The sequence below is a fragment of the Diabrotica virgifera genome, chromosome 4 (genome assembly GCF_917563875.1).
Source record: "Diabrotica virgifera virgifera chromosome 4, PGI_DIABVI_V3a".
NCBI classification, from domain to species: domain Eukaryota; kingdom Metazoa; phylum Arthropoda; class Insecta; order Coleoptera; family Chrysomelidae; genus Diabrotica; species Diabrotica virgifera.
In genome coordinates, this window is record NC_065446.1 from 158,050,858 (window position 1) to 158,072,545 (window position 21,688).

Consider the following 21,688-nt stretch of genomic DNA (forward strand, 5'->3'; position numbering starts at 1 on the left):
ATAATTACTCAAAAATTATAAAGAGTTTGAAGTCTAGGTTTGGCAGAGAGGATCTCCAGATTGAAGTATATATTAGGGAGCTCTTAAAGTTAATTTTGAGTCGAGTTTCTAGTAGTTCTTGTAATGTTTCTGCACTATATGATATGATAGAGAGTCAACTTCGTTCACTTGAGACCTTAGGCATAACTGCTGACAAATATGCGGCAATATTGTATCCCCTTATTGAGTCATGTTTACCGGAGGATATGATCAGACTATGACATAGATCTTCACAGTTTTTAAGGCCTTCTGGTTCCGTATCCATGCACAATGTCGAAGAATCTGCAGAAGTTTCAACTTTGGAGACAAGATTAAGTGGGCTAATGAGTTTTCTACAAAATGAAGTTCAAAATGAACAAAAAATTTATTTAGCAACGGAAGGTTTTGGTTTATCGACTGAAAATAAATGTAAATCCAATAACCTGGTTGAAAAGAAGAATATAAAATCACCAAAGCAAGGAACTGATCAGCCATCAGCGACCGCTGCTGGGTTGGTAAATTATGAGGTTGACAGGTGTATTTTTTGCGAAGGACAGCATGACAGTATCAATTGTTTTAAAGCACAAAAATTGTCTATGGAACAGAAACGACGAACATTGTCAGAGAAGAAAGCCTGTTTTCGATGTTTGAAGGTTCGACATTCTTCGAAGAAGTGTAGAGCACGTTTGAATTGTATTTTGTGTTGTAAATCCCATGTTGTTTTGATGTGGCCTGATTTACCTGTTAACAAAATTGATACATCGACCTCAAGTATCAGCCGCTCGGAAGAAAATATTACTGAGGATCAGACGCTTGCGAAATTGAATAATACACAGGTTTTTTTACAAACTCTGCGAGTAAACATAAGAAGTGCACATGGTACTAAACAAGTAAGGGCACTTATTGACACTGGATCGCAGAGAACATATATTTTACAGCGTACCGCACAAGAAATGGGTTTTTCTGCTAAAGGAACGGAAAATATCGTACATACGTTATTTGGCGGTAAAAGTACTTCTGAACAACGACATAAATTATACAAGGTAACTGCGAGTGAAGGAGCTTACTATTGTTCATTTGATGCCTTAGATCAACCAAAAATTTGTGCAGATGTCTCTCCTGTTTATCACGGCCCTTGGGTTGAGGAACTTAGTGACATGAATATTTCGCTCAGCGATGTCGGACATATAGCACCAATTGAGATTTTGTTAGGAGCTGATGTTGTAGGCAAATTGTATACAGGGAGGAAATATCAGTTACAGTGTGGTCTTGTAGCAGTTGAAACTTTGTTAGGTTGGACTCTTATGGGCAAGATGCCGGCGGTTGCTTCTAATTTCAGCACATCTATGATGTCGATTGCGTTGTTTGTTGATAGTTCTTCTGTGGCGAAACTCTGGGAGCTTGATATTATTGGGATAACCGATCCTGTAGAAAAATTGACACGAGAGGTGGCGGCCAAGGAGGCTAAGAATTTTTTCTATGAGACTATCCGATGTGACAACGAAGGTAGGTATGAGGTTATGTTACCTTGGTTGAACAAGCATCCTTTAATTTCAGATAATTTAGTTGTCGCTAGAAAAAGGTTAGATACTACTTTAAATAAGTTGAAAAAGTCCAATTTGTTTGAATCGTATAATTTAATATTCAATGAGTGGTTGAACGAGGGTGTGATCGAAATAGTAAATAATCCGGAAGAGAATAATTGTGTGCACTATTTGCCTCACAGGCCCGTTATTAAAAATACTAGCGAAACCACGAAAATTAGGCCAGTCATTGATGCATCATCTCATGAACAGGGTCGTCCTTCTTTGAACCAGTGTTTAGAGGTAGGGCCTAATCTTATTGAACTTATTCCTTCTGTGTTATTACGGTTCAGACAACAAAAAATAGGTGTTGTGTCGGATATTCGAAAGGCTTTTCTTCAAATTTCTGTACATTCGAAGGACAGAGATTTTTTGAGGTTCCTATGGGTAAACAATGAAGGAAAGGAATTTGTATTTCGACATAGGAGAGTTGTTTTTGGAGTCAACTGTAGTCCATTTCTTCTGGGTGCTACTATAGAATTTCATTTGATAAAGGCGCTGGAGAAGTGTTGTAATGATATGCCGTACTCTAAAAATACAATTGAAAGGCTTATGATTGGGTTCTATGTAGATAATTGTGTGACTAGTGTTACTAATAAGAATGAGTTGAGAAAGTTCGTATCAGAAGCAACTGCCATCATGGAGGAAGCTAAGATGGATTTGAGAGGGTGGGAGTCTTCTGGTAGTACAAAAACAGTTGTCCCTGTTCTTGGTCTTCTCTGGGACTCCTCAAGAGACACACTAAAAATCAATGGTGAAATTTTTCAGGGAGTGGTCGGAAAAGAACCCATAACTAAGAGACTGATGCTTTCTGTAGCTCAGAGTATATTTGACCCTATTGGTTTTACCTGTCCAGTATCTCTGTTCCCTAAACTGTTGCTGCAGAAACTTTGGGAAAAGCGCCTGGGATGGGATGCACCAGTCGAGAATGACATGGCTGAGGAATTTTGTCAATGGGTTACTCATCTTCCTGAACTGTCGAGTATTGAGATTCCACGTTGGATCCAGGCTGGGCCCATTGAAGCTGACCATTGGAGTTTGCACACCTTTTCAGATGCAAGTAAGAAAGCTTATGCAGCCGTAGTGTTTTTGAGAGTTCTTCGGAATGATGGTATTTCGATTTTTCTTGTAGCAGCTAGGAGTCGTGTGGCTCCTTTGAAGAAGATTTCTATACCTAGATTGGAACTGTTGGCAGCCATTATTGGTGCTAGACTTTATCAGTCGGTTAAAAGACAATTTTCTCAGCATGTTGAGTCTTATTTTTGGAGTGATTCCACTACGGTTCTTTCTTGGATTCAACGTAAGGATGACTGGTCTGTTTTTGTTTTTAATAGAGTTCAGGAGATTAGAAATTTAGCCAATGCTGAGTGTTGGAAATATGTGCCTGGTTCTCTCAACCCTGCCGATCTTCCATCAAGAGGCTGTGGTGTTCGGCAATTGTTTGAATCTCGATGGTGGGAAGGCCCGGAATGGTTGTACAGAAACGAAAATTATTGGCCCCAACAACAAGTAGAGGTTGATGAAGAAGAAGTCGGCACTGAGAAAAAGAAAAAAGCCATTTCGTCACTATTGAATATGACGTCCGACGATTGGCACCTGCATTACTTTTCTCAGTACACAAAACTGTTAAGAATGATGGCTTGGACGCTACGATTTTGTTACAATACGAGAAATTTAAATGGAAAACTTACAGGCGAATTGGTCGCGGAGGAAATCGACAAAGCCGAAATGTTTGTGTTGAAGTTAGTGCAGAAAGAAGCGTTCGGTTCAGATACGAAACGAATTTCCTCGCTAAACACGTTTGTTGATGAATTTGGACTTATACGTTTAAAAACTCGCGTTACCGAGAGAATTGACACGGAAGATTTTCGTCTGCCTATCTTACTTCCGGGTGAACATTTTATAGTGCGCAAGTTGATTTTGAGCTTACACAAAAACTCTTGTCACGTTGGTACACAGGGACTGCTTAGTTTGCTCCGCGAAAAATATTGGACTTTAGGGGGTAGACGGATTGTGCGGTCCATTTTAAAAGAATGTGGTGTGTGCAAGAGACAAGATGGGAAATCGTTCGAAGTACAAACGCCTTCATTGCCGGCCGATAGAGTTCGAAATGCTGCAGTGTTTGAGATTTCCGGGGTGGACTTAGCTGGGCCTCTTTACTTGAAATCGGGCGAGAAGGCATGGATTTGTTTGTTCACTTGTGCCGTTTATCGCGAAGTTCATCTGGAACTCGTTACCTCCTTGTCAACAAATGCATTTATTCAAGCTTTCCGTCGCTTTGTTGCCAGGCGTGGACGCCCGAGAACGGTTTATAGTGACAATGGAACGAATTTTACGGGACTTGAGAACGCGCTTAAGCAATTGGACTGGAACATGATCGCGGAATATAGTTCTACACAACGTATTAAGTGGCGTTTCAACCCCCCTACAGCTGCATGGTGGGGTGGATTTTGGGAGCGATTAATAGGTATTGTGAAAGGACTTTTGCGAAAAGTTTTGGGTCGAGCGTCTCTCAATTATGAAGACTTATTGACATTGTTGTGTGATTGTGAGAGTATAGTCAACTCGCGGCCATTGACGTATATTTCGGATGATCCTACTGAGTTAGCCGCGTTGACGCCAGGTATGTTTTTACGTGAGCAAGTCAGTTACGACTTGCCGGATTGTGATTTGCTAGAGCAGAATTCTCTCACACGCAAAATACGCCGTTTGCAAGAGTTGAGAAGTCATTTGCGAAAAAGATTTCGTGCTGAATATCTGGCTCAACTCAAAGCGGGAACGAAGAAGACGAAAGTTTCTAAAGTGTCTATCGGGGATGTCGTTTTAGTAGGCAACGAAAACATCAAGCGTCTTCAGTGGCCTTTAGGAAAAGTTATTGAACTTTTACCCGGTAGAGATAATCAGGTGCGATTAGTTCGTCTTGCGACGGCACAAGGCCAACTTCTAAGACCGTTGCAAAGGCTTTACCCAGTGGAAGTCGTGGAGGCAGTTACTGCTGGCGAGAATATCCAGGGTATTACCCTACGGGATGCGGCTCCAGAGACAGTGCCTCACGAGAACGGTTGTCAGCTCCAGGCTGAGGAAGAATCAAGTGAAATAAGTGCGGGAGTGACAAAAAGCAGAGCACCCGATTTAAATGAAAGATGTACGCGAAGTGGCCGGGTAGTTAAAACTCCTGTAAGATTCAAGTGACATTTTCTTGACTTGATTTTTTCATGACTCTGTTTGTTTTTGATATATTTTACTTTTCACTTTATTTGATATTTTATTGTAATTTTTCGTGACTCTCTGTATTTTTTGAGAAATTTTGTCAAATTCCCCAAGGTGGGAGAATGTCGAGTCATTATAAAATATGGCAGTGTCCGTGTTTAAAAGATATTTCTGCTTTATACATACGGCGAGCCATATGGTTTGTTTTTCGTTGTTTTAAGGTGAAGGGATGATGGGCGTACTAGCCAGCCCACTTGAGATTGAAACCTATGATAAGAATGTATTGCAGTTTTAAGGAATGTGTAGATATTGGATATTATGTTTTTAAGTCAGTCGAGTTTGTAACATTCTTCGGATAACATCCAAATAAAAACTTTTGTTTTAAGCTACACTTGCGTATTTTTAATAGGGGTAATTTTCTGTAAACGAAAGTTATTTTCTATAATTTAATTTCGAACCAGGGATATTTGCGTGAAGTAACTCGTGGACATCCCTACGTAACACCTACTATACAAAATTGTTTTACAGAAAAGTTCCCAAATCTCTTCATAAATAAACCAAGAACGGCCAAACCCTTCTACGCAAGAATTAGAAGCTACTTAAATCAATTAAACTACACGTTCCCGGAGTGCTTTCCTTCCCAACTGTCCTCAATTCCTCTGTGGCAAATAAATAACCCTCAGTGCCTAACACACCTCATTTCTTTCGATAAACATTCAACAAACCCACAGTTAATCAAATCCGCCTTCAATGATATACTCCACAACTACAAGGAGTATACACATGTATACACCGATGCATCTAAATCAAATGAAGGCACTGGTGCTGCAGTCATAACCCCAACATCAACAAATAAATACAAACTCCCTTCAGAGTACTCTATTTACTCTGCTGAATTATACGCTCTATACCAGGCCACCCTTGCTGTCAATGCATCCAGTAATACCAAATATATCATACTCACAGACTCTCTAAGTTCGGTACAGTCAATCCAATATGTCTACCCAACTAATCCTTTGGTCATCAAAATAAAACAAGAAGTTCATACCGCTCAGCTGAATGGAAAAATTATCATATTCCTCTGGATACCATCCCATATTGGAATTCAAGGAAATGAAGAGGCAGACAACGCTGCAAAAGAAGCTGCAACTAGTGACAGTGCGGAGTGTACGGAGACATTTACGAGTGCGGATTGCGGATGTGAAAGCGGCGGTCAAACGTAAAGTGTGGTATATGTGGGAAGAAAAGTGGAAAGTGTCATCGGCCAAGCTACGCGAAATTAAAAAATCGATAAAACCCTGGCCAACATTACCAACAAGTCGGAGAGACCAGGTAATATTAACGCGACTCCGATTGGGTCATACGCGATTAACTAATAGTCATGTGTTTTCCGACAAACAAGAACCAAAATGTGACAACTGTGAAGAAAAGTTAACAGTCAAACATTTATTGGAGAAATGCGCAGCATTAACGCCAAAGTGCATATTGTACAATATACCAAACAAACTAAGTGACATTTTAGGCCTACAGTGCAATATGTCAAATTTAAAGAGTTTCCCAAGTTCAACTAACATTTTATACAATATATAAATATACAAATGTAATAAAAATTATTGTTCGCCATTATTGTTTCGCTAATAGCCAATTTGGTTGATGCAATTTTTGTTAATAAAAAAAAAAGAACCTTTTTATTATTAGAATTGCAACAACTGACGAGGGTATTTAGAAAAAAATAAATCTATTTTTAAATAGGTACAGCACTTATCGACATTGTGTTCGGGATGATGTAAGGAATAAAGTTTACAACATAAAGATGGGTAGATATGCATTTACAGTGCATAAATTGCATTCAAAAGTTAATGAAATTTTTGATATCCAATCAGATTTTATGAAAACATGTCAAAATCAGTATATTAAGGTCCAGATTTTGTCACTCGGGGGTTTTGAGATCGCCGATCCCCGAAACACCCGGTGTCCAGGGTTACTGCTAAAACACGTTGTCTTCTGGAGTTTTGAGGGTTTTTGGCACTAAATTGACTCAAACAGATTACTCAGGGGTTTTTGGGATTGCTGAACATGAATACGCCATCAGAACTGACCTCCGGAGCACCTGGTGCACAGTGTGCTTCTAAGACATGTCATCTTCTGGAGTTTTAAGGGTGTTCAGCACTAAATTGATTTCAACAGATTACTCGGGGATTTCTGGGGTCGCTCAACAGGAAGACGTTATCAGAACTGACTACCGGAGCACCTGATACCCAGCGTCAGTGCTGAGGCACGTGACCCTCATCTCCTGGAGTTTCTAGGGTTTTCCTGAACATGGATATGACATCAAACCGTCCCTCGGAGCACCTAGTGCCCAGGGTAACTTCTATGCTCATTCCAGGTGCTCCGGGAATCTGTTCTGATAATGTATTCGTTTTCAACGACCCCAAAAACCGCCAGAATAAATTTTTTGCATTAATTTAGTGCCGAAACCCAAAGAAGATGACGTACCTTAGCAGTAACTTCGGTCACCAGGTGATCGGTGGGTCCGCTTTGATGACGTATATATGTTCAGCGACCCCAAGAAACCAAGAGTAATATGTTTGCATTAGTTTATTGTCGAAGATGCCCAAAACTTCAGATAACGTTCCTTAGAAGTAACCCTGGGTACCAGGTGCTCGGAGGGTCGGTTCTGATGACCTATTCATGTTCAACGACACCAAAAACCCCCCGAGTAACAACATCTGACTCTTGCCATGTACTGATTTTGAAATGCTTATATACTTTTGGATGCATTTTATGCAGTGTAAATGCATAAATACATAAATACATACATTTTCACTTATTTTCTATTGTATACTTTTTTCCTGGCGTCATCCTGAACACAATGCAGATAGATTTAAGTCGATAATGCTGTGTGTAAAAATCGACTTACTCCGGTGTTTTTTGTTCTTAATGCCCTGGTCGGCCTGATCTATGTAACTAAGTTAAGTCGAGTATAATTTTTTTAAAAACATTATGTCTTAGGATCCCGATAAAAGTATATCAATTTATTTTTATAAGAAATAGTAATGGACAACACTGAAAGCAGGATTATTTTCAAACGAGTACTCGTAATTTCCTGCACTATCTTCGAGGTACCCATAAAGTACTACAATAGTAGAGACTCGAGCTATCACAAATACCCCTTCTACTGAATACCGGCTGCCTCCGGTGAGACAGCAAGTTCAAGAACGAGACTGCGATTTTATGACTTGAATTAGGCCTCAATATCAACATATCAGTCTGTTGGCTAAGGTGGTACCAGTGTATGAACAATAATATATTTAAAAATGAAGTGATGAAAAAGTAAAACGAACTGTTTTTGGCTAATATCTAAAGACTATTTTTTTAATTGTAAGTGTTATTAAAGAATTAAGAAGATGATAGGAAAAAATGCTGTCATATTAGCGGTAAGTATCGTTTAAAATATTCGTTTTTAAGTACCAAACGTTTGGCTTGTTAAAAAAAAAATAAAATATTTGTATGTCTAGGTACCAATGTTTCTAACACTATTATTGATTTTAATAACCAGGGCAACGGAAATCAATTTTACGTGGTCTCTGCAAAGCCCACATAAGTATTAAAGAACAGTTAGTGAGAGAGGTCAATGATCAGTTTATCGGTTGAGTATTTATCTCAGTTCATAGGATATTTGTATCCATCATTGGTATGTGATAGGTGTAATGTATTCAAGTTTTAAAAAGTAATAATATGGGTTGATTATTTTTATATGGGTTATGTTTTTAATATCATCTATAATTTTTTGAAAGAATAGACCAATAAATTGTTATACGAGTAGCATCATGACTAAAAACAATTAGCAAATAAAAAAAAACAAGGAATAAGCAAGGCAGTTTATTAATATAATGAATAGATGCAAAATATGACAATGACAAACATAAGGAATATTATTAACTTTATCAAGACTCAATAAAAGTCTTTCAAAATAGTAATTACCTATACTAAAACCACAATAAAGAAGCACTAGAAATAAACAAACCAAGACACGTTGAATGCTACAAGGAGCACTCCCGAATCATGATTTACAATCTATACACTTTGTAAATCATGATTTGGTATTTCCTATGTACACACACCCAAACTTATATGGAATCATCTTATATTTCTTACTATTCCGTGCGAATTTAAAAAAAAACGAACACACGAAGTCAAACAATATTTTTGTTTTAAAGCAATTTAATAACAAATACATAACAATTAATAATACAATAAAGTATTTAACAAACAAATTGAAAGTAGTTGTTTTAAAGTCAATAGCATACAAAATTCCAATGTAAAACGAATAATGTTTAACTTGTTTTTATTTTTTTTTGTATTTTGTGGTAGTCAGTGTTATCACCTCTAGTCCTTATGCAAGCTTCAGTTTGCGTGGGCACGCTCCTAATCAAATTATCAACATTTTGTTGTGGTAGGTTGCTCCATCCTTTAAAAGCAGCTTGTACTAGCCGTGTGGTGTTTTGTGGATAATCCCGGCGAGCTTTACTTTTTCTTTTAAGCATATCCCACAAATACTCTATAGGATTAAGCTCGGATGAGCAAGCAGACCACTTCAAACAAGGGATACCTTCTGCTTGAATGATTTGTGTGGTCACTCTAATGGTATGTAGAGGTCCATTATCATGCAATAAAATTAAATTTTCTCCTGTTGCACCTCTCCAGAGCCTGACTACAGGTTATCAACATACCTGTGAGCAGTTAAAGTTGATTGGAGGAAAAGTAAAGGAGTTTTTTAACGGTTCACAATTCCTCTCCAGAACATTACACTTCCCCTTGTATATTTGTGAACAGATCTGACAGTTTTCGTTCTTGCTTGTCTTCCTCGACCTCTAAGTACACGATTTCGTGGGTCATCTGATTTTCCGTCTGATTACATTAAATCCTGACTGTTTTTTAAAATAGCACATTTTGTCATTTCCCAATGTTCCAGTTTTGGTGGTAAAGACACCAATTTAGGCGATCAATCTTGTGCTGCCTGGATAACTCGGGAAGCCATAACTGTCTCCTGCTGTATACTTCTTGGTACGAACTCTTCTTCTTATCGTTTCAGCTGAAACAGTTACACCTGTAGCTTCCAAAAGCTGCCTTTGGAGCTGCAGGTGAGAAATGGTTGGGTGTCTTCCAGCTGATTGGACAATTAAACGATCGTGGAGAGCCGTTATTACTTTTGGTGACTTTCCCTTGCTTTATTTTTGAGCTTTCCTAGTTCCTGTTACCTACCTAGCATATGTTTTGGACAGAACGTCCCGTATTACGCCTAGCTCTGCAGCTATGTCCATCTGAAAACATTACTTTCTCCACAAGACCAATAATCTTTCCTCGTTGTACGTTCTATAACCCCACATGAGGCATATTTTCGTTTTTGGACGCAAAAGTTAGTTTATTTATTTTCGTTCAACTTGCGACTCAAGCAAATAATCTATACCGTACCGGGCTGTAGTATCCGATTGTCTTATATATTTGTTTATTTTCAATAAAAACCTTTAATCTTCGCAACAATAACAAGTTTTTTCAAATGAAATAAATATTACTTTGAAATACATGGTGATTCCATATAAGTTTGGGTGTGTGTAAATACATTGTAAATTATGGTTGGGGAGTACTTCTTATAACATTCAACGTGTCTTGGTATTTACTTAGTTATTATAGGCCCACATTTAAAAAAAAATCATTATTGCCTCCTTCATGAGACTTCGTTTCTTCAGTTAATCATTAATTAAATTTTTTTTAATACGGAAAATTTATCTTTATGATGCGTGTGCCGCCCCCCCCCCCCCAAAGATAGCAAAGTTATGAAACTTGCTATGTTTACTCTTGTTTACTATGTTGCTTTGCTATGTGTTCTATGTTGCTCAAAAAATGTATACCCTCGCATCTGATGTTTGCAGGATTGTTTGATAAAAATATTTACAATTAACTGGTACTATATTGTCCGACAAATTTTTAAGAGTACTCCAATTGTCGAATGCACCAAAGTTTAGAAATCTCTATATTTACTAAACGCCCCCTCCTGAAAATTTTCTCTGATTTTTTTTAATACGGAAACCGCGTAAATGAAATCTCATGAGGGAGTTTTTTAAGTGTGGGCCCAAGACCTATTAGGTACTGAGTTATTAAGAAAAACAGGAATATAAAGGAATCTGCAGGAATATAAAAATTATACGGTTTTGTATTTAACTTCTGGACGAAAATTATAAATAATTCCAAAAATTCGCCATTCGCCCAAGTCTGTGTATGGCCAAATATCGCTCACAGTGGGAAATGGATTTGGCAGGTTAACACTCTAAGCCGACGTTATTATTCATAATAGACTTTACATAATGATAATATACATAGTTTGTAGATAATATACATAGATAATATACATAGATCATATTATAGGGTGGTCTTAAAAACAGAAAAATATACAGCGTATTTTATTAAAAATAAAGATGATGGACTGTGTTAGACTTGCGTGAATTATCCTGTACATTTTTTTTAATGTTGTAATATTTACAATCTGTCCTCAACTAAGAACAATAGGTAAATTATTTGACAAAAATTGAAAATTTGACCTGTAGAGGGAGATCCAGTGATCACCCTGTTTACATAAATTAAATTAAAACAAATTAAAATAAGTTTAGTTATCACAGATTATTCGAATCTTCTTGCTAGGTCTACTACTTTGAATCTCTTCAGGCGTCGTACATCATTGTGGTCATCAGTGAGGTTGCTGGCTAACTCGTTTGGACGAGATTCTAGTCTCTTGGAATATTTTTTGTAATATTCTGTTATTACTGTTTTTTGGATGGAACATTGAGGTCTTGCTCTATCACATAGTTTGGCGCGTACCAAGGGGCATTCAGCATTGTTCTAAGGACTTTGTTCTGGAATCTCTGCAGTATTTCTAGGTTAGTTTGACTGGCTGTCCCCCAAAGTTGGATACCATAGGTCCACACTGGTTTTAATATAGTTTTATATATCAGCAGTTTGTTTTCAAGAGATAGTTGAGATTTACGACCGATGATCCAGTACATTTCTCGGAATTTTATTCCTAGTTGTTCTCTTTTTGTAAAAATATGCTTTTGCCAAGTTAATCTCCTATCAAGATGGATTCCTAGGTACTTGACAGTATCGGTTTGTGGGAGTTGCGTTTCATTTAGTGTTACAGATGGACATGTTTGTCTTTTCATGGTGAAGGTTACATGGATGGATTTACTCTCATTCGCCTTTATCTTCCATTTTTTAAGCCATCTTTGTATATTATTAAGGTCTTTCTGAAGGGTTCTGGATGCTGTATTTGGATCATGGTGAGAGGCTAGTACAGCAGTGTCACCAGCAAAAGTTGCACACGTTGTTCTGTTACTTGTGGGTAGGTCAGCAGTGTAGAGCAAGTACAATATCGGTCCCAAGACACTTCCTTGTGGTACTCCGGCTTTTATTGGTCTTAGGCTTGTGTATTCGTTATCCTGCTTGACTAGGAAATGTCGGTTGGAAATATAGCTTTTTAGGATTTGATAAAAAGGATGGGGAAGGTTTTTCTTTAGTTTAAAGAGCATACCAGCATGCCATACCTTGTCGAAGGCCTGACCAATGTCCAGGAATGCAGCAGAACAATACCTTTTATTTTCTAGATCACTTCTGATGTGTTTTACCAGTCTATGTACCTGTTCTATCGTTCCGTGTTGTGTTCTGAACCCAAATTGGTGTTGGGGAATTAGTGTCCTTTCTTCTATAACTGGGGATAATTGTTTAAGGAGAAGTTTTTCCAAGATTTTTGATAGAACAGGTAGCAGGCTTATTGGTCTGTATGAAGTCACCTGAGTTTTATTTTTCCCTGGCTTAGGTATGAGAATAATTTGAGCAACTTTCCATTGTTCTGGGTAGTAACCTAGCCTAAACATTGCATTAAATACTTGCGTTATCATTTTCAGACCTTTGCATGTCAATTGCTGAAGTACTTTCACGTTGATCAGGTCATACCCTGGAGTTTTTTTTTTGGACTGATTTCATGCTGGATTATATTTCTAACTTCCTTAGTGGTGATTTTTTGTATAGGTAAGTCCATCTGGTAGGGCGATTCCAGGAAGTCATTTATTTCTTCCTCTGTGTCACCATCTTCCATGGAATGTGGCTGGAATACATTAGTAAAGTGATCTGCAAATGCTTCGGCTTTTTCCTTATTATTTCTACACCAGTTTCCCTCTTGGTTTCGTATTGGTGGTATTTGTTGTTTCGGGTGTTTGATTTTTCTCGTGGCCTTCCAAAGGGAATATTCACTATCTGCGTTTGCTGATAAACCTGTAAGATATTCTTGTATTTTATTATTTTTGATATTATGCAATTGTAGTTTAATTTCCTTGGTGATTTTATTTAATTTCCTGTACATCCTGTATCCTGTACATTTAAATTTATGTTTAAATTTAAAAGTTGACGTGTACCAGCGTTTTCTAGAATTTTCTTAAATAAGGACTCAAACAATGTTATTCCATAAGTGGTTTTCACTTGCATAATTTCAAAATTTCACCCTGTAATATTCATAATAGACCCTACATGATCTCGTTCGTTAAGATCAGGTTGTTAAGGAGCTTTTAAAAACACAAAAATATACAGGGTGTCCCATAAAAAATAAAGCTTTTGGATTATGTTAGACTTGCGTGAATTATCCTGTATATTTTTATAATATTTGTTATGTTTAAAAACGCAGATTTAAAATATGTAATAAAACTCGACGGCTCTCAGCATTTTTAATATTTTTTTAAAACAAAGTCAGAAATAATTTTATTCTATAAGTGAGTTACACCCTATATAATTGGCTGTCAGGGAAAAAAGCGGGACGGTCTAATATTTCGCTAAGAAATTTACATCGGATCGTAAAATTGAAAAACACCGGTTCACTGTATTTTAAAAATCAATCGAGTGACACCAAACACGACCCTCCACCACAATCCTCCGGTGGTGAGGCAGGAGTAACTTTGAAATCTGAAATAGGGACTCCCATTTTTTGTTGCATATTTTGATTCCTTATGAAAAATTAACTACATTGTCCACTACAACTGACCCAACAAAATAGGGTAAAAAATGAAATAAGGTCCAGAAAGTGGGGTTGGATCGATCGCACAGTTCGAAAAAATAGTTCCAGTATTGCAAAGACTGCCCTACAGTGGAATCCCCAAGGAAAAAGAAAAAGAGGTCGCTCAGAACAAACTTGGAGAAGATCCATCAAGGACGAAATCAGAGGTCAAGGAAAGTCTTGGAATGAGGTGAAGGCCTTAGCGCAAAATAGAACAGTTAGAAGTTCAAGAACATTATACATTATACTGGGTTGGGATAAAGTATGGAACCAAGCAAATATCTTTGAAACGAAAAGAACAATATTTATGAAACTTTGCATGCAAGTACAGTGACGCAAAAGGCATCTGTTGCCATATTTTTTGTTACTATTCCACTTCCGGTTTCACCGGAAATACCCCTAACTTATTTAATTTAAATGGGACACCCTATATATTTTTGCGGATTTTAAGAGAACTTATTATTTTTAATTCATACATATTAAATTTGGTAGAGAAAATTTGTTAAAAAGTGTCTGTAGATAATTTTTTGTATTAATACAACGTAATAGGAAATAAACGAGTACCATCTATACTGTAGACTAAAATTGTTGTTTACATGCACTGCATGACTTATTTGAATTTAGTATAGTAGGTAAAACTGTTACTGAACTAATTGACAGAAGTAAGTTGTATTAAAAATGGTTCATTTAAGTGAAAAAGATCGTATTGAAATTTTAATGATAATAGGTTATGGTGAATTTTCATTTTTTGGAAGTGAATTTTCCAAATCCATGGATTGGACGTAGAGGATTCATAGAGTGGCCCGCTCCTTCTCCGGACCTCAACCCGTTAGATTTTTTTCTTTGGGTTATCTAAAATTACGTGTTTACGTTAGGCGACCAACATGCTTGCAGGATTTGAGACAAAGAATAATAATTGATGAATGTGAACTAATACGTGGAGAAATCTTGCAAAAAGTGACTCACGAATTTATTTATAGGCTTGCACGTAGTCAGGAGGTGAAAAGCAAACATTTTCAACATTTGAATTTATTTTTTTTTTATTTTTAATATCATTGGTCTAACGTAAATAAATTAACCTATTTTTTAAATGTAAAGAGATTTATTTCTTTTTTTAATAGTTTTTTTTCTTCCAAACGTGGTATGTATGAATTAAAAATAACAAGTTCTTTTAAAATCTGCAAAAATATACAGGGTGTCCCATTTAAAGTAAATAAGTTAAGGGTATTTCCGGTGAAACCGGAAGTGGAGTAGTAACAAAAAATATGGCATCAGATGCCTTTTGCATCACTGTACTTGCTTGCAAAGTTTCATAAATATTGTTCTTTTCGTTTCAAAGATATTTGCTTGGTTCCATACTTTATCCCAACTCTGTATACATTATACATTATACAGTATGTCCCTGTAAGTTGTATCCATATGGAAAACTTTTTTATTATTAACTTTACGAAAAAAAGTTATTCTTCATAAAAAACTCTGCATGGTCCAAAACCTAAGATTTAACCATCAAATATCAAATTTTTTGATTATTATATGAGGTATGTCAAAAAGTTTGGATTTCACTCAAGAGTGAAGTAGCTTTATTTTTCATAATATTGAAAATTGCTATTATCAAAAGTTGTTTGGAATTAAAACTATATTCCAGTATGCAATTACATCCTTCTAATTGAAAAAAAAAATTTTTTTTTTGATAAACTTGGGATAACTAACATTATTTTCAGTTATTTTAATTCAGATAACTCTTTTATTGTTAATTTTACGAAAAAAAGTGATTCTTAATAAAAAGTTCTGCATGATCTAAAACCTAAAATACAACCATCTTATGTCAAATTTTATCAATTTTATACGAGGTATGTCAAAAAATATGAATTTCGCTCAGGAGTAAAATACGTTTATTTTTCACAATATCGAAAATTGTTATTAAGAAAAGTTATTAAGAATTAAAAACTATGTTTTAGTATGTAATTACATCCTTCTAATTGAAATATTCAGAACTATAAAGGTACTTTACTTTTGATCTAAATTTATCTTTTTTGACATACCTCGTATAAAATTGATAAAATTTGATATAGGATGGTTGTATTTTAGGTTTTAGACCATCCAGAACTTTTTATTAAGAATCACTTTTTTTCATAAAATTTATAATAAAAGATTTATCAGAATTGAAATAACTGAAAAGTTATCCATAATTTTCAAGAATAATTTTTTTCCAATTACAAGGATGTAATTGCATATTAGAATATAGTTTTTAATTCCAAACAACTTTTCATAATAGCAATTTTCAATATTGTGAAAAATAAATTATTGCTTTCAAAATATACTCAAATTGTATTTTTGAACATCGTATTTATTTTATATAATAATAAAATTCACTATCAAATATCATTGATATTTTAATAATACTTTATTTAAATTTAGTTTGACATTCACGAAGTGTCAAACTCAAATAATCTAAATAACCTATGCTTTGCTTAACAAATTCAGATTAAAAAACTAGCCTACTTACTAGCAACGATTTCAGCTGACGTTTAGTGTGTCGGCAGAAAATAAAAGGATTGTGACGTCCCATTTTAGACTTTGAGATCGATTGTCTCGAAGACGGTTAGAGATATCCAAATGCCGTTTTCAGATTTGGATTTAGAAGACAAAACTACATAAGAATCCATCGAAAAATCTGCCCTAAGTATTGCAGGAACGGCAACGCAGTAACACACAGAATTTGCGAATTTATAAACGAAAAGTTTTCCATATGGATAAAACTTACAGGGACATACTGTATATATGAAAAATTAAATAACTTTTATTCGATTTTTTTTAATTGTTGGTTTATGAACTATCCATATATGGAAAAAAAGATAAACGACTAACAAAGACGTGTTTAATACACGTGTATTATTCAAAAACCTATCGAATCAAAATACGATCCCTTACCCCACCCCTAGGGATTGGAGAAGGCGCAACTTTGAAATGGTATATGGAAATCCCCATTTGTACTGCAGTTTTGCAATCTGTATTCAGTGCAATAAAAATTTTCATCTACACCCACCTTCGTGGATATAATTAGGAGGAAATCAATTTTGTCGATAAAAATATTTAAAACAATTAAAATAATAAATATTTTAACGCAATATTGCCTTCTTCAAGTGCCATCTCCGTGACAAAGGTCGGCAAGCATCAAAGCTCTTTGAACTTTAGGGACGGCTATTCTGAAAAGGTAATTTTTTTATGTACAACAGTACCAATCTCTCAGGTCGCGCAGCCGCGATATTCTACGTCTCCCTAAGCTTATTTTTCCTCTAATATTTATTTCCCTAAATAATCAATTGGAGCAAGTTGAATTTTCCCCCACGTGCAATATTGTTATATAATTTAATAGGGCAGTCAATGAGGGTATCTGGCTCCGAATTCCATCCTACTACATCAATTTACGTGATATTTGCACAGTAAGTAGGGAATAGCCCAAGAAACAAAGTCTACCCTATGCCGATGTGTGCTTTTGTCTTGGGGGCGGTTCCCACTCCTTCTCGGGGGTGGAAATTTTTTTGCTTAAATAACTACGGAAGTTGCTAGAGAATACTAAGCAAATACTACTAATGCCAAGCAAAAACTGTTCTATAATTTTTTTTCGTAAACTCGATACTTTTTGAGTTATTCCTGGTTGAAAATTGGCCATTTTCATTGAAACATAACACCTTTTCAAACGGTTTTTGCGAATACCTTAAAAACTATGCATCTAAATAAAAAAAACCATATAAAACATTTTTGTAGCTTATAAAGTAACAAAGAGATTCTTTCCTTTATGAATCGTCTAGTTATAACACAAAAAGAGATATGGTAAGTGAAAAAACTTGTTTTCTTGGTGCATGCTCAAATCAGTGTACTTAACTTGAAATAACAGAGAAACGGTCGATTTTAGGTGTATAATGCCACTAATAACTTTTATTGTGCTTGAAAAGACCTTTAAAATAAGCAATATTAAATGTCGATCACATTCAAACTATGCGAGAGAAACTGTAAAAAATTTGATGACTAACGTATTTTAAGAAAAAAATGAGAAGTTTATTTAACCCCTCATCCACAAGAATTTAAATGCATCGTTTTCCTTCTACAATACATTTTACTATAGTGTTCATTTTATGTTCAAAAAGTTGGGCGGGTTTAAAATGAATGGTTTTTGAATAAAATAATATCAAATTATTGAGCGCATTTTTAAATTTTCTTAAAAATCTAATCTTAAATTTTACCTACCATATCTCTTTTTGTGTTATAACTAGAACATTGAAGAAGGAACGAATCTCTTTGTTTTTTATGAGCTACAAAAATGTTTTATATAATTTTTTTAGTTAGATGCATTGTTTTGAAGGTATTCGCAAAAAAACCGTTTGAAAAGGTGTTATATTTCAATGAAAATGGCCAATTTTCAACTACGAATAACCCAAAAAGTATTGAGTTTTCGAAAAAAAATTATAGAACAGTTTTTGCTTAGAATTAGGTTACCTAGCAACTTCCGTAGTTGTTTAACCAAAAAATTTTCCACCCCCGAGAAGGGGTGGGAACCGCCCCCAAGAAAAAATCACACATCGGCATAGGGTAGATCTTGAATAAAAAAATATTTTCAGGCTATTCCTAAAATTTCATTAAAATCCATGCAGTAGGATAGAATTCGGAGGTAATAACCTGTTCTTGCTCTCATTGACTGCCCTATAATTCTTGATGGACCGTTTTGTTATAATGAAAAATAAGATTTGTGAAATAAAAATGTAACGATGATAGTATTATAATTTTTCAAAACAAAAATGTCATCGTTTAAACTAAAATCCTTCAAACGTAACCAAAGGGTTAATTATTTTTTTCTACAACCGTGTTAAAAAAGCAATTTTTAGCACTCCATACGAGCGTTAAAAATGCTACTTTAAGGCACTAGTGCTTTAAAAAAATTTTATGGCACTGCAATTCGTATTGACCGTATACGCTCTGAGCTTCGCTGGTGTCGCTCCTAGCGGTTACTAATTCAACTTTCACCGGTAATTTTTAAATTTATTATTTAATTGTTATCGCTTAATATTTACAACGCTAAAAAGTAATTAAATTGTAATAGATTTTTTTAAGATTTTGCTAATCATTTTGACGTTCTATTGATGAAATATTAATTTCTTACTTCTGATACTTTCACAATTATCATGTAGATGGCGCCAAGATTAATTTATAATTACATATTACAGAACATTAAAAAACGCAAATTCAGTATTTAAAACGTAAGTATATTTAAGGTAAAAATATATACCACAGCTTTAATCAACTAATATTTTTTATAATTAATGTTTTTAATTTTAATTTAAAATTAATCACTTTGACATTTATGTCAAATTTCCGGTAAACGTTTACAGACTTGTCACTACTGGCGCTCACGAATTTATAAATATCCCCTCTACGTACGAGCTCACAGCGTATAGACAATTTTGATGTAATGTCAAAAAAATATAAAAATAGAATGTCAGTCAAGTTCAAGTAAAAGGATTTGTAGATATTGTCCTGTAATTACGTTTGTAGAAAAAATATTGTATGCTATGCAGATTATTGAATATTGTATGTAAACTTTCACATGCGTGCCTTAAACGTGTACTTTTAAAACTTATATCATAAATAACTATTATTGTAATTTATTGTAATTCATCCATTTGGTAGTTCTGTATTTGATTGTATGCGATTATAGAGCCATCTATCGCGAATCGAAAAGTACTCTGGAGGTCAGTTTTGATATCATATTCGGGTTCATCAACCCCAAAAACTCATGGGTAATCCATTTGCGTTAACTTAATACCAAAAACCCTCAAAACTCCAGAAGACCCTGGGCACCAGGTGCCTACTCCGGAGATCGGTGCTGGTGTCGTATTCGTGTTCAGAAACCCCAAGAACCCCAAAAACAAAATTTAACCCTTAGTACACTAATTTTGACATTTTTATGCACTTTTTGGATGCATTTTGTGCACTTTAAAGTGCAATTTTACATTTCCGCCCCTTTTTGTATAGTAGACTTTTTTCTGACGTCATCTTAAACATAATGCAGAAAGTTGCAATTCTCTAGGTGCTGTATTTAAAAATCTATTTATTTTGTGCTAAATGCCCTGGTCTTAGCTATTTTACTCTCGTTGTCACATAAGTGACAAATGTCACTTATGTGATATGCGTCCATATGTTTATAAGTTTTTGCATTTTGATCACGAAATCTGCTATAAGGAATATGTAATCCCCATACAATAAAGCTTCTACTTTTACTGGCTGTAATCTTTGGTATCCTATTATTGTTCGTAGTTGGTTGGTTCTTTTTCCAGTATTTTTAGTCAATTCGTTCATGACTAGGTATAATGAATCTTAGCGGCTAACACTGTCTCCATGTTTAATACCTCTTTCCCAATTGACTTCTTCAGATCTTTCTTCTGCTATCTGTATATATTTCCTACGTCCTTTTACTACTTTGTAAATGCTTTCAATTATTTTTACCAGTGTAATTGGTGCTTTCATTTCCTGCAAGCATTTCCATGTAATTTTTCCTTCTATAGAGTTGAACGCTGTTATTAGATCTTTGAATACGAGAATGAGCTTTCCCCACGAGCCAATACTTCTTCTATTATATTATTTCTAATGACGTAAATGTTATCGTTTTTCTCTCTTTCTGGTTGTTGTTCTTCCAGTTCAATTGTCCTATTCTCAACGAAGACAATTTCAAAGACAGAAAAATGGTAATAAATATATTTACTAAAAATACCAATATATTTTTTTCACACTTTATTTGCATTGATGCATACCTAACGTGAAATATTTAGCCACTAAATACTGCACACTGTCGGTATGCGCATACTTTTTTCCAACATTTTTCCCAATCCCGCCTAAAGAAGTATAACTTCAATAATATTTCTTTTGAAAACATAATTCTAAAAGCTGAAATGTAGCAAAAATTTAATAAGACTAGAGAAATCTTTATTTCAAATTTTTTATAAAAGTCATGTAGCGTTATAACTTCTCTCCTATCATTTGTAGTTGAACACTATTGGATCTGTTTGGGCTGCAATGAAACATTATGTAGGCCTGTGTAGAAACAAACATTAAGCCTGTGCATTAAGTAGAAACAAACTAGAAAGTGATAAAAGTTGTAGTGAAAAAGGCAAACAAATAATTCCAAATGAGAACAAAACCGAAAATATAGAGATCTACCAAGGCAAAGACCAAAGTCTAAAGCAACACAGACAACGTTATCCAATCATAATAAAATCAACAAATGCAATTACAAAGAAAAACGAAAATAGGTAAAGAAAAAATGTAGAGCGTCGAAATGAAAAAAAAATCCAAAATGTATGAAAAGTTCGAAAACAAAGAAATATCAAGTATTTCTACCAGAAAGCAGAAGCCTTCGAAATGTGGATGTACAGAATAATTATACGCGTATCCTGGACAGAACACTAATCTGTCTCAAATAAAATAAAAATGTATACCATTTTTATTCAGTTGCAATGCGAAGGCAATTATTTTTCACTTAGAACAGAGAGGGCAAACCAGCAATCTAAATCGAAGATTTTCGACTCTATTTGGAGTCATCATCAGAGAGGCGTAGGTTTGCTGCTCTCTGTCCCAAGTGAAGAAACTCCGAGAGCTTATGCCCGCATTGCAACTGACGTTTATGGAGTAGGTGTCTAGCGACATCTGGCAACTGAAAGTCAAAGTTTTCAACCTAATAGAAATATTAAAATATTTAAAAATATTAAAAATATTCCTAAAAGATATT

The 21,688-nt window shown here is 35.1% G+C and overlaps 2 protein-coding genes across 2 annotated transcripts in view; both read left to right on the plus strand.

The window, feature by feature from the left end:
• The first annotated feature begins 302 nt into the window (after positions 1-302).
• Positions 303-5,106, plus strand: LOC126883718 (uncharacterized). The gene is made up of 2 exons (XM_050649380.1): positions 303-2,283; positions 5,033-5,106. Exons 1-2 carry the CDS (start codon positions 303-305, stop codon positions 5,104-5,106), a joined length of 2,055 nt encoding a protein of 684 aa, XP_050505337.1.
• A 2,928-nt stretch (positions 5,107-8,034) lies between these two features.
• LOC114332691 (uncharacterized) overlaps positions 8,035-21,688 on the plus strand; it is a 114,937-nt gene continuing 101,283 nt past the window's right edge. Inside the window, exon 1 of the mRNA XM_028282519.2 lies at positions 8,035-8,248. Coding sequence (XP_028138320.1) covers positions 8,219-8,248 — 30 coding nt within the window. The 5' untranslated portion in view covers positions 8,035-8,218. The remainder of the gene's footprint in view (positions 8,249-21,688) is intronic.